A 13,080-nucleotide genomic window follows, 5' to 3' on the forward strand; every position below is an offset into this window, starting at 1 on the left:
CTCGGTCTCGGTCTTGACTCGGTCTCGGTCTTGACTCGGTCTCACCCTCCCTCGGTCTCGCCCTCCCTCAGTCTCGGTCCTGACTCTGTCTCGCCCTCCCTCGGTCTCGGTCTTGACTCGGTCTCACCCTCCCTTGGTCTCGGTCCTGACTCAGTATCGCCCTCCCTCGGTCTTGGTCCTGACTCGGTCTCACCCTCCCTTGGTCTCGCCCTCGCTGGGTCTCGGTCTTGACTCGGTCTCGCCCTCCCTCGGTCTCGCCCTCCCTCGGTCTCGGTCTTGACTCGGTCTCGCCCTCCCTCGGTCTCGCCCTCGCTGGGTCTCGGTCTTGACTCGGCCTCGCCCTCGCTCGGTCTCGGTCCTGACTCGGTCTCACCCTCCCTTGGTCTTGGTCCTGACTCGGTCTCGCCCTCCCTCAATCTCGCCCTCCCTCGGTCTCGGTCTTGACTCGGTCTCGCCCTCTCTCGGTCTCGCCCTCCCTCGGTCTCGGTCTTGACTCGGTCTCGCCCTCCCTCGGTCTCGGTCCTGACTCGGTCTCACCCTCCCTCGGTCTCGGTCTTGACTCTGTCTCGCCCTCTCTCGGTCTCGCCCTCCCTCGGTCTCGGTCTTGACTCTGTCTCACCCTCTCTCGGTCTCGCCCTCCCTCGGTCTCGGTCCTGACTCGGTCTCGCCCTCCCTCGGTCTCGGTCTTGACTCGGTCTCGCCCTCTCTCGGTCTCGCCCTCCCTCGGTCTCGGTCTTGACTCGGTCTCGCTCTCCCTCGGTCTCGGTCCTGACTCGGTCTCGCCCTCCCTCGGTCTCGGTCTTGACTCTGTCTCGCCCTCTCTCGGTCTCGCCCTCCCTCGGTCTCGGTCTTGACTCTGTCTCGGCCTTCACTCGGTCTCAGTCTTGACTCGGTCTCGGTCTCTGTCTTGACTCTGTCTCGCCCTCCCTTGGTCTCAGTCTTGACTCTGTCTCGGTCTTGCTCTCGACTTGTTCCCAGCCCTTAAAAGTCTTGGTCTCGTCTCGGTCTCCATAAACTCTCCTCTTGGTCTTGACTTGGTCTCGGTTTGGGCCGTCTTGACTGCATGGTGGTAGATCCCCAGTTTGGAGAAGCAGACGTTGTACTGTCAAGAAAGCAAAGCAACGTTCTGCAGACGACAGGGTCAGCTGCTAACATGTTTTAGCCACCTGAAAGAAGGCCCACTTAAAAAAAACAATATCAGTTCAAGTGTACACTATATTCAGAATATTTCCAGAGCTTTGCCTGCCATAGGCCATTTCACTAGGAACTACATATTCTCAACCGCAGAACTTCCGTATCCCTTCGCAGAAACTGCACTATATTCTGGTGATTGTTGGAAGAGCGGAGAGACTAACAAACGAGTTTAAATGAAGCGTGTTTCACAATGATCTGTAACGCCGCTCTGACAATGCCTCTGAACCTGGAGGTGGCAACGCCGATGATGATGGCGATTAAATCTTCCTCACAGACTTGTCTCATGTAAATCTGAGAAACCTCTCCACATCTGCATTTTTATTTTCCATTTAAAGCCAGGACTTCTGTCCGTATGATATCTTGGAATTACAGCCTAGGAAAGTGTTTAATTACTGTTTTTCTCAATGTAGTCCGGTGGGCTGTGGCAGCCATGTGGTTTGGTGAATGTAATGGGATATTAGTGGCAGTGAATGTCGCATACAGCTCCTTCAATAAGGTTTGGTTTTAGGAACAACATCATGGTTTGGGTTAAAATCACTGCTCCACTACGGTTAAGGAACCTTCGTCATCATAGTTACATAACAAACGATGGTGGTCAGAAGTTTTGTTGACCCTTCTATCTAACGACATCCTGCCAACAGACAAGACTCACAAGTACACCGGCAGCTAGAGGGCGCTGTCACATGAACTTAGGTCGCTTTTGCAGCAACAACTGATGCTTTCGTTTATCTTGGGAGGACAGTCGCTATAAAACAGGTACAATTTCATCTTCTCTGACGCTGGAGGGAATAGTTTTGTGAGAAAGATGACAAACAAAAGGGTAACAAACAAAACAAACGTACAGAACGAAGCCTATAATCATCCTGAAACCACCGGTGTCACTATAATGTAGATTATATTACAGTATTATTATTGTCCTGACAGGATTTAAGGGGATTGCCAAGAGTCAGCTGACTGAGATTTCAGATTTACTAAGAAATAGCTTTGTCTTTCACTAATTGTTGGATTTATTACATGACCTGCCTGTGGCCTGGTTTCTGTGTCTCAAATAAACTCACTTCCTCAGCAGTTTCACATTATTGTGCATTTCAGAGGGACATATTGTCTTTTAGAAGCAGTTTTTAAATTTAAAATGTCAAAATGTAATATATCATGAGATGAAATGTTCCAGGTTTAGATATTTACTTTCTGGTTCTTTATTAAAAACCTACTGAGATGTTGGAAAAAGTGATAAACACCAGAAAGTTGTGTTGTGTTGAAAGCTGTTTCCTCTGCAGGAGCTTCCTCTGACTTCTACCGTCACGGTGGGAGGTCATCCTGACACACTGAGGCCGATTGGTCAGGTGACCAGTGTTCCACTTCCTGTTTGGTGGACAAAGAAAACAGAGACTACAGTACAAAATAAAAGAACTAAGAACTGATTGTACTAAGACAGTAATGGATGGAGAGAATCTAAACTGCCTCCAAGTTCAAGTTTGTTTATTGTCATTCATCCACATATCAAGTATAAAAATTAATGAGCTGCTGTTTCTCACGGTCCACAGTGTGTAAACAAGATCTATTTCTGTAAAGCTTGCGTTTCAAACCGGAAACCTTCCAGACACCAATGCTTGTAGCTGCTACTTGTGTTGTAGTACTTAAGACCGGTCTCAGGATCACATACTGAAGGTCTCGGTCTGGTCTTTGATGGTCATGGTCTCAAACATAGAGGCGTGTCATGCCAACATGTTCTCACTTCCGACTCGTCACATATTGACGCTTGGTCAAGGCCCTTTGGCGTCGCGTTTTATCGCCCTAAGTACACCTTGAGCGTAATTTTTAGACGTTTAGGGCTCCGCGGTGTAGCAACAACAAATATGCAACATCCAGTTAGACTTGTTAGCGTTTCAAAACATCGCCATTTTGAAACGGCACGATATTAAAGTCGTGAAACGTTGCAGTTTGGTTGGGTTTAGGCACAAAAAGTACTTTGTTAAGGTTTGGAACAGATCATGGTTTGGGTTAAAATAACTACGTAGGTCAGTTAACTTACGTAACTCATGTAACTTAAATAAAAATATTTGTTGTTGACTTTTTGTTTCACACGGGACACAAACCCCGCTCTCCTGGTTCAAAGTCTGCGTTCTGTTAAATATCAAATACCCTCCTTTACCGTCAAAAACTGACGCTACAAGGCTAAAATTTACAGGCAACAATAGTCGGCTGGGCAGCAAGCTGATATTTTAAAGTGATCTTATCAACACATTCATGGAGATTTAAAAAGGAAAACAGAAATAGCTAAAGATAATCAGCCAGCAAAGCAAATTGCTTTCCCTAGAAATAACCATGTTGCAGCTGTTTCAAACCTGATGAACAGCAGATGAAATATATTATTATAGCTTATATATACATGAGTAGGTTTGTCATTTTGTTCTTTTCCTTTTTATGGGAGTAATTGTACTTTTTCTTGAGTAAAGATTTTGAGTACTCTCCCTGCCACTGGCCAGCAGCAGCAGTACTAGCGCTGACATGGTGAACATGAGACAGACAGCAGAGATGAGGTCAGTAGCAGAACAGAGTCAAAGCAGCAGTTTATGGTCAGATTGATGATGATATGGCTTATTTATTCATCTACTCAAGGGCTCAGCTGAAGTGATCACTTTACTTTAGGGCTGTTAGAGGGATGTTTCTAGTTTTGAAAATGTATTTTAATGGCTCATTTAGTGATGTACTCTACTTACATAAGGTCTCTAAAGACCCAGAGGGCCCGACACATGCTTTGTCTGGAGAGCAGGTTGACCGGGGACAAACTCCTGGGCCACTTTTTTGCCTCGGTCTGTGACCATCCTTGACCTTAAAAACATGTGCCAGGAGGTGTGCATGTGTCTCTGCTTCGTGTCCGTAAACAGTTTAAAAGCAGTCAAAATGTTCACACAGAGACGAGCATCCTGCAGGATTTAAGAGACTCAGGGCCAAGTGAGACACAGGAAATATCACAGACAGCTCACAAGTGTAACGTCAGGATAACTAAATACATTTGTACTGTGGCTACATTAACTAGCAGCTGCTCCCTGGTTTATATGGTAGTCGGTTTTGTTCTAGTTATATTATACTCCCTCTCTCTGACCCTCTTCCTCTCTGAGTTTTTTTAATCTCCCTCTCTCTGGTATACAACAAAGGTCTCTAGCCAACCCTAAATCTGTGCTCATAACATGGGAAGCGCCACCTTGACCTTTTTTTTTTTAAGTAAATATATCAGACTCCATATTACACACTATTTGCAGACCTTTAAATAGAACGCTAACATGCAGATTCAAATCTTATAAGCAGGCAACATTAAATTGTGAAACTTGCACACAATGGTATCAACTCCAGTGATTTTTCTAGAAATAAAAATGATGCTAAAACAGAAAATCATAAAAAAAAATATTTTTCACCTTGAGAATATACTTTCTTTTTTTTAAAGTTGTTTCTTATAGGCCTACAACTGCTGGCATGTGCAAAATAAATATTAAAAACTACAATTATTTTTCAGTTTTTAATTCAGGAATTCAGCGTGGACTTCACTTCCCGTGAGCCATTGCGTTGGGACGACTAAAAAGTATCCCGGAACAGGCTCCAGCTCAATCTCAGACCAAATATATTCATGTATGGTTAGTTTTATCATTCTGTAAGTTATGTCTGTGCTATTGGACTAATGTCCGTCCTCGTGGCTGTAATTGGAGCACGACACGTTATTAGCAACGTGTTTTATGCTGGCACACACAAGTGTTACTTTGTTTTTGTCCTCCTCCCTTCGTGTCCGACGCGGAACCAAAACTCATGAATCAAACATGTCTGTGCCTTGCAGCACCTTCAAACCTGTGAGCTATGTTGTTTTCGACATGGATGGATTATTATTAGGTCTTGAAACGTACTTTGTGTGTTATATCTTGTAGTTTTGCTCATTTCTTACGATTAGATTACGCCTACGCTAAACCCGATACAGAAACTAAGGTTAACAAATCGTGCTTTGTGTAACATTAATATAGATTTTATAACCTTATAATCTGTGTAAACTTGGCATATATCTGAATTAGCGATATGCGCTACAAATGTTACACATTCAACGTCCTGGTTGACGTAAATTAGGTTAGTTTACCCCCCAAATTACCGTAACAAACGCTTGCGACGCTCACCCACTTTTTAAAGTTTTACTGACAGAACTGCTTTATTAATCAAACATGTGTCTTATTAAAGCGATTTATAGACTGACCAGGTAAAGAGGGGTAACACTAAACTTACAATGCTTGATTGTAGGTGTCGCAACCACTAGAAATTAATTTCACTTAAGTTTTAACGATGTTAAACTTGATCTTAAAGCGCTGCCTGGGACTATTTTTATCTTTCTGTGCGATCATTTAATGTGTGTTAAACTTTGATCATTTAATTTTCAAACGTTAACTCTATCAAAAAGATGCTCAATAGTATGAGGCAATACATTTTATTTTGACTCACAATTTGCGGTCACAGCCAATGATCTTCTCTTTTCATTTTCTCGCTAAAATAGGTTTCATTAAATCTAATTAAAAGTTGTTAATTTTCTTTTTCTGTTTTCTGATTTTAGACACAGAGCGACTGTACACTGTGTCCTTCCAGGAAATATGTGACCGCTTTGGAAAACGGTACACATGGGACGTGAAGTCATCGGTGATGGGTAAAAAGGCTCTGGATGCTGCCCAAATTATTCGGGACACTCTAGAGCTTCCCATGACCGCTGAGGAACTCCTTGCTGAAAGCAGACAAATACAAGAAAGAATCTTTCCCTCTGCCAAACTCTTGCCAGGTATGCCTGATTTACCATGCAGTTTGATATTTAATGATAACTGTAAAAAGCCCCTTATTAAGTGTTTTTAAAGCACATGTTATTGCACTTTTGTGTATATAACAGTACATTTAAATTAAAAGTGCACAATACACTACTTTAGAAATCATTATTCAATTTCACATGTAACAATGTGATTAATCGCAAGAAAAGCGATTAATCGTGATTAAAAATTTTAATAAAATTTTTGCAACTGATTTGTTCTCAGCTCAAAAGCGGCCTATCATAATCTCTGGTTTGGGCTGCTGTACTCTTTATTCTACATGTGTAAGTGCTGCTCTTTCTGTTTGTGTACACGTGTTGAGCCACTGCATGCAGTTATGCAACTGTTGGGGCATGTATGCAATATTTTTTTCTGACATTCAGTACTACGGTTGCAATTATTTTCTGTTTAATCATTTATTCTGTAAAACGTCAAAAATAATGATCAATTAAAGCTGTCAGCAGCGCGTCGAGGTGTGAGGCAGCTGCGTTGCAGATTCTGGAGCTCAAGACTCAAGAACCCATATCCTAAACTCAACAGGAAGTCTTTTGAATTTTATGGTCATTTTTGGATGATTTACACACTCCGTACTTTAACACACTCCTCCAAGGGATTTAGTTGGATCGACGTCAAATTTGTGCTGTGCCTTCTAAAGGCATTGAAGATGAAAAGTTGTGCTATCTGTGAGTTTTCGTCAATGGGCGTGTCCGTGGCGTGGCGTCAAAGATCAACTCTTCGTAATGTTTACTCGGTACATAGTGATGTGTCCAGTGTCCATGTTCTTTTCACCTAACAGATAAGATGAGAAGAGTGAGACGTAAGAGTTCGTTCCTTGAGGTAGTTTTATTACAGGTTTAATAGGTTGTCATCCTTGTAGCCAAAGATTAAAGACTTCCCACAACTCATATCTGCTTCTGGTCACCATTGAAATTAGACGAATAAAAGCCTATGTGCCAATTGTTGTCTGGGAAGGCGCTCCATATCAACAGGGATCTTTGTGAAAACACATATCTTTTATACACTGCTCAAAAAAATAAAGGGAACACTTAAACAACACAATGTAACTCCAAGTCAGTCACACTCCTGTGAAATCAAACTGTCCACTTAGGAAGCAACACTGACTGACAATCAATTTCACATGCTGTTGTGCAAATGGAGGTGGAAATTATAGGCAATTAGCAAGACACCCCCAATAAAGGAGTGGTTCTGCAGGTGGTGACCACAGACCACTTCTCAGTTCCTTTGCTTCCTGGCTGATGTTTTGTGTCACTTTTGAATTCTGGCGGTGCTTTCACTCTAGTGGTAGCATGAGACAGAGTCTACAACCCACACAAGTGGCTCAGGTAGTGCAGCTCATCCAGGATGGCACATCAATGCGAGCTGTGAAGGTTTGCTGTGTCTGTCAGCGTAGCGTCCAGAGCATGGAGGCGCTACCAGGAGACAGGCCAGTATATCAGGAGACGTGGAGGAGGCCGTAGGAGGGCAACAACCCAGCAGCAGGACCGCTACCTCCGCCTTTGTGCAAGGAGGAGCAGGAGGAGCACTGCCAGAGCCCTGCAAAATGACCTCCAGCAGGCCACAAATGTGCATGTGTCTGCTCAAACGGTCAGAAACAGACTCCATGAGGGTGGTATGAGGGCCCGACGTCCACAGGTGGGGGTTGTGCTTACAGCCCAAACACCAGAGAACACCAAGATTGGCAAATTCGCCACTGGCGCCCTGTGCTCTTCACAGATGAAAGCAGGTTCACACTGAGCACATGTGACAGACGTGACAGAGTCTGGAGACGCCGTGGAGAACGTTCTGCTGCCTGCAACATCCTCCAGCATGACCGGTTTGGCGGTGGGTCAGTAATGGTGAGGGGTGGCGTTTCTTTGGGGGGCCGCACAGCCCTCCATGTGCTCGCCAGAAGTAGCCTGACTGCCATTAGGTACCGAGATGAGATCCTCAGACCCCTTGTGAGACCATATGCTGGTGCGGTTGGCCCTGGGTTCCTCCTAATGCAAGACAATGCTAGACCTCATGTGGCTGGAGTGTGTCAGCAGTTCCTGCAAGAGGAAGGCATTGATGCTATGGACCGGCCCGCCCGTTCCCCAGACCTGAATCCAATTGAGCACATCTGGGACATCATGTCTCGCTCCATCCACCAACGCCACGTTGCACCACAGACTGTCCAGGAGTTCGCGGATGCTTTAGTCCAGGTCAGGGAGGAGATCCCTCAGGAGACCATCCGCCACCTCATCAGGAGCCCAGGCGTTGTAGGGAGGTCATACAGGCACGTGGAGGCCACACACACTACTGAGCCTCATTTTGACTTGTTTTAAGGACATTACATCAAAGTTGGATCGGCCTGTAGTTTGGTTTTCCACTCCAAATCCAGACCTCCATGGGTTGATAAATTTGATTTCCATTGATAATTTTTGTGTGATTTTGTTGTCAGCACATTCAACTATGTAAAGAAAGGAGTATTTAATGAGATTATATCATTCATTCAGATCTAGGATGTGTTACTTTAGTGTTCCCTTTATTTTTTTGAGCAGTGTAGATACCTATTTTATAGATAGTCTAACCTTAAGTCTAATTTTTCAACATGTGTATCACCAGGTGTGGAGAAACTGGTCCACCATCTGCATAAACACAAAATCCCCATTGCAGTGGCAACCAGCTCAGCAAGTGTGACGTATAAGTTGAAAACAAGCCAACACAAAGACTTCTTCTGTCTGTTTGACCACATTGTTCTGGGTGATGATCCTGAGGTGAAGAATAGCAAACCTCTACCTGACTCCTTCCTGGTCTGTGCCAGCAGGTTCCACCCTCCAGCATCTCCGGAACAAGTAAGTATTACAGATTGCAGATCCACATTTTTAAGTCATGTTTGTTCATTTAAGAATAGGCTCTGATAGGTCAGCCCATTTTACTAGCGCGGTGACATTTAAATGGTGTACACATGTATTTAAAGTGGAAAGCTGAGATTTCAAAGGTAAGGTGAGAAAGTTCCTTGACCTATCAGTGCTGAGATTGTCTAGATGTCACCGATGGCTTCAGAGCGTTGTCTGCAGAGGGCCAGGCAGAATAGGGGAGTGAATTTCAACCAATGGGCAGCTGCTGAGCTACGGGGAGCTGTGAAGGAAAGAGCTGATTATGCTTTTACAACTACACCGTTCACACGTGGGAGAAGCTCAGAGTTGACGCTTTTATTCAATTTTCCAGAACCAGAAACACACAGTCAAGCCACTGTGTGTTTCTGGTTCCACTGTTGTTGATACTACTACTTGATATTTATATCAAAAAGGGACAAAACTGGACGTTGCTTGGAGAAAAGAAAGCGAGAAAGTTGAACTACCTGGTAAGTTCAGGTCTGTTACTTGATTCCAGCTGTCGTTGTACTTTACTGTGAACAAGTTAGCGTAGCATAGCCCCGATCGTTTCAAGCTCCAATCAGAAAACACACATTTTAAAAGTTATTGTTCTCTGTCCTGCTGGCAAACATGAATTCAAATCGGCATCATGTTGTAGTTATTTTGCCATCATTTTTATTCATTTAGTGCAATTAAATCACAATTAATTAACTCATCAATTCATACAGCTGGAGTAATTGTGGGTTGTGTTTATTCGCATTATCGCGTTGTGTGTGAACTCTCGGCAGTAGTCCAGCGAGAGAAGCAGTGCGAGGATTAAATTTGCATTTGGTCTGAACACAGTAAATGCCCCCTGCATCCTAATTAGGATAGGTTAAATGCAGAGAATAGCATGTGTTGTGCTGTTTATAAATAATTGTATGTGACAATAAAAGCTGAAGAATTGGTCCAGGCAGTTCAAATTGAAGTAAATATGCATCCACTCCAGTTGACTCTGTTATATCAGTTGGAATTACTGTTAAACTATTAAAAGCTAATAAACCATGTTGTGTTATGAGATTAAAACTCTAGCTGTCTCTTGCTCAGCAACACTCACTAGGCTACAGGACTAGTAAAAGAGAAGTAGATGGTGCATTTTATTCTGGTCAGAGAGCGTCTCAAAATCTGGGAGGTTACATTTAATTTTTGTAAAGAACTTTGTTCTGATTTCTACATTGCAGGAAATGATGCTTATGTCCAGCCCTAGACAAATGCTTTTGGTGCAAGAGAACCGGGTTCAATCCCCTGCTGTGACACATCCTCCAAAGTGTCCCTGAGCAAGACACTTAACCCCTCATTGCCACCTGCGACCTCTCACATATATATAGCAATTGTAAGTTGCTTTGGATAAAAGCGTCAGCTAAATGAGTAAATGTGATGTAATGCGCGTAGACAAACATACAGTTGACATAAATAAATGTAGAAATATATAAATATAGAATAAACAGATGCAGTTAATATAAGAATGATAAAAGAATAGAGACAGATAATACAACTATTTGCAGAGTACATTATTCCAGGTTTGTGTTGTGCAGACGTATTGCAACAGGAGAGGATATACTGTACATAAATATATATTTGACAAAATATAAAAATACAGAATAACAACGTTGTTTGTTGTTAATTAACAATTAACAACAAATATATGCAATTTGCCAGGTTTGTGCCGTTATGAAATGAAATAGTATTTACACGTGCAGAGACATTTGTATTATTTGCAAGGGGGGAGTGTCAGTGGGACCCGGGCCTTGTTAATGAGGCTGCAGACGGGAAGAAACTGTTTTTGTAGCGAGAGGTTTTGGTCCTGATGGACTGCAGCCTCCTGCCAGAGGGGACAGTCTGAAACAGTTTGTGTCCGGGGTGGGAGGAGTCAGCTGCAATATTTCTTGCTCGCCTCAGAGTCCTGGAGGCGTACAGGTCCTGAAGTGATGGAAGATTGCAGCCAATCAGCTTCTCTGCAGAGCGAATGATGCGCTGCAGCCTGCCCTTGTCCCTGGCAGTGGCAGCAGCGCACCAGATGGTGATGGAGGAGGTGAGGATGGAGGAGGTGATGGAGGTGTAGAAGTGCACCATCATTGTCTTTGGTAGGCTGAACTTCTTCAGCTGCCGCAGGAAGTACATCCTCTGCTGGGCCTTCTTGGTGAGGGAGGTGATGTTCAGCTCCCACTTGAAGTCCTGGGTGATGATGGTGCCCAGGAAGCAGAAGGAGTCCACAGTGGTGACTGGGGAGTCACACAGGATGATGGGGGAGGGTGGGGCTGGGCTCTTCCTGAAGTCCATGACCATCTCCACGGCCTTCAGAGTGTTGAGCTCCAGACTGTTCTGGCTGCACCAGGTCACCAGATGGTCGATCTCCCACCTGTAGGCGGACTCATCCCCACCAGAGATGAGCCCAATGAGGGTGGTGTCATCTGCAAACTTCAGGAGCTTGACAGACTGGTGACTGGAGGTGCAGCTGTTGGTGTACAGGGAGAAGAGAAGGGAGGAAAGAATGGAGCCTTGAGGGAATCCAGTGCTGATGGTCCTGGAGTCAGTTGTTTACCCAGCTTCACCTGCTGCTTCCGTGTGCGTCAGGAAGTCAGTGATCCACCTGCAGGTGGAGTCAGGCACGGTCAGCTGGGCTGTGATGTCATTGTCTCAACATATCAGAAGGCATGTGACAACCACGTCTCCCAAGCGGCACAATCATTAAGTGTTCTCTCCAATCCTACTGCTGTTCATGCATGTGGTGCTCACTTAGGTCATATTGAGGAGGTAGAGCAGAGAGGAGGTATTCAAATTGTAGAATAAAAGGATATTCCACGTGGCAGAGATGAACAGTTCTTATCTGCAGATTATGTTGAAAATGGAATTGGTGCTCCTGTTTCCCGTTTTCTTGTGTTTGCTTTTGGTTTGCAGTTTACAAGAGTGACATTCTTGCACACCTAAAAGGCTTATAGGATAATACCACTTTGTTTTCCTCTCATCTGTCCTTTCTTAGTGTTTGGTGTTTGAAGACGCTCCTAATGGTGTGAAGGCAGCTTTGGCTGCGGGGATGCAGGTTGTGATGATTCCTGACGACAACCTGGACCCCGGCCTTACCCAGGAGGCCACGATGCGACTTAGGAGCATGGACGAATTTGTGCCGCAGCTCTTTGGCCTGCCGGCTTTCAACTGACACAAAAACCACACCGTGTAATTCAGTCTTTGTGATAGAGTGATGTTAAAGTTTGTTTTCCTGCATGTCACCGTGTTGTGAATATTTGTTTTTCTGTTGTGAATATTTGTTTTTCTGTCAGATGAGGCATCACATCATTGGAAAAATCTTTAAAGCTTTTTCATTACACCTTTTAAAAATCTTTCTTGATGTGTCACTCATTTTTCAATGTACAGAATACATGTAGATAGTCAAGGTTTTCTGATATTTGTATTTGTCTTTACGACCACTCAAAGTGCATACAAGAGCGCCAGGTCTCCTCTGTGGTACAGAGACGGGCGCTTATCACAGAGATGAATGAGCTGGGCAGATATAAACATTTAGAAAATCAGGCAAATACCTTTTCAGTTAAAGGCTTTATTGTTCTACTGAAACAACTGAAATCCAGTGAGCGCTCACCGTGGGACTGGTGGCCTGTTGGAAAGCAGCCTGCGTCGCTCTTTAACAAACTGGCTGCCTGTGCTGCTGCAAAGCAAGAGGTTTGATTGGCTGCATGTCCATAACAAAATTTACAGGCAACAAAAGTCGGCTGGGCAGCAAGCTGATATTTTAAAGTGATCTTATCAACAAATTCATGGAGATTTAAAAAGGAAAATAATTATTGAACAGAAATAGCTAAAGATAATCAGCCAGCAAAGCAAATTGCTTTCCCTAGAAATAACCATGTTGCAGCTGTTTCAAACCTGATGAACAGCAGATGAAATATATTATTATAGCTTATATATACATGAGTAGGTTTGTCATTTTGTTCTTTTCCTTTTTATGGGAGTAATTGTACTTTTTCTTGAGTAAAGATTTTGAGTACTCTCCCTGCCACTGGCCAGCAGCAGCAGTACTAGCGCTGACATGGTGAACATGAGACAGACAGCAGAGATGAGGTCAGTAGCAGAACAGAGTCAAAGCAGCAGTTTATGGTCAGATTGATGATGATATGGCTTATTTATTCATCTACTCAAGGGCTCAGCTG

The 13,080-nt window shown here is 43.9% G+C and overlaps 1 protein-coding gene across 3 annotated transcripts; it reads left to right on the forward strand.

The window, feature by feature from the left end:
- Nucleotides 1-4,804: 4,804 nt before the first annotated feature.
- Nucleotides 4,805-12,256, forward strand: LOC119913502 (pseudouridine 5'-phosphatase). Of its 3 annotated transcripts, XM_038732920.1 has the most exons (5): nt 4,944-5,076; nt 5,780-5,998; nt 8,625-8,854; nt 11,898-12,150; nt 12,193-12,256. In XM_038732920.1, the coding sequence occupies exons 1-4, from the start codon at nt 5,007-5,009 to the stop codon at nt 12,072-12,074; spliced, it is 696 nt and encodes a 231-aa protein (XP_038588848.1). In that variant the 5' UTR covers nt 4,944-5,006; the 3' UTR covers nt 12,075-12,150; nt 12,193-12,256. The 3 variants fall into 3 exon arrangements, with proteins under 3 accessions (XP_038588850.1, XP_038588849.1, XP_038588848.1); XM_038732922.1 differs by lacking the exons at nt 4,944-5,076; nt 12,193-12,256 and adding an exon at nt 4,805-4,826 and having other exon boundaries at nt 11,898-12,139; XM_038732921.1 differs by lacking the exons at nt 11,898-12,150; nt 12,193-12,256 and adding an exon at nt 10,099-10,245 and having other exon boundaries at nt 4,943-5,076.
- Nucleotides 12,257-13,080: the final 824 nt, after the last annotated feature.

This window comes from Micropterus salmoides, unplaced genomic scaffold, assembly GCF_014851395.1.
Source record: "Micropterus salmoides isolate LMB-PRFRI ecotype aquatic unplaced genomic scaffold, ASM1485139v1 Ms_hic_scaffold_1, whole genome shotgun sequence".
In the NCBI taxonomy this organism is placed as follows: Eukaryota; Metazoa; Chordata; class Actinopteri; order Centrarchiformes; family Centrarchidae; genus Micropterus; species Micropterus salmoides.

What these genes read in the sequence shown, in the direction of transcription:
- LOC119913502 (XM_038732920.1), top strand. Translation starts at nt 5,007, where the DNA reads ATGTCTGTGCCTTGCAGCACCTTCAAACCTGTGAGCTATGTTGTTTTC. An exon ending in CATGGATGGATTATTATTAG is followed by an intron (nt 5,077 to 5,779) that starts GTCTTGAAACGT and finishes TTCTGATTTTAG; the next exon opens with ACACAGAGCGACTGTACACT. An exon ending in CTCTGCCAAACTCTTGCCAG is followed by an intron (nt 5,999 to 8,624) that starts GTATGCCTGATT and finishes GTGTATCACCAG; the next exon opens with GTGTGGAGAAACTGGTCCAC.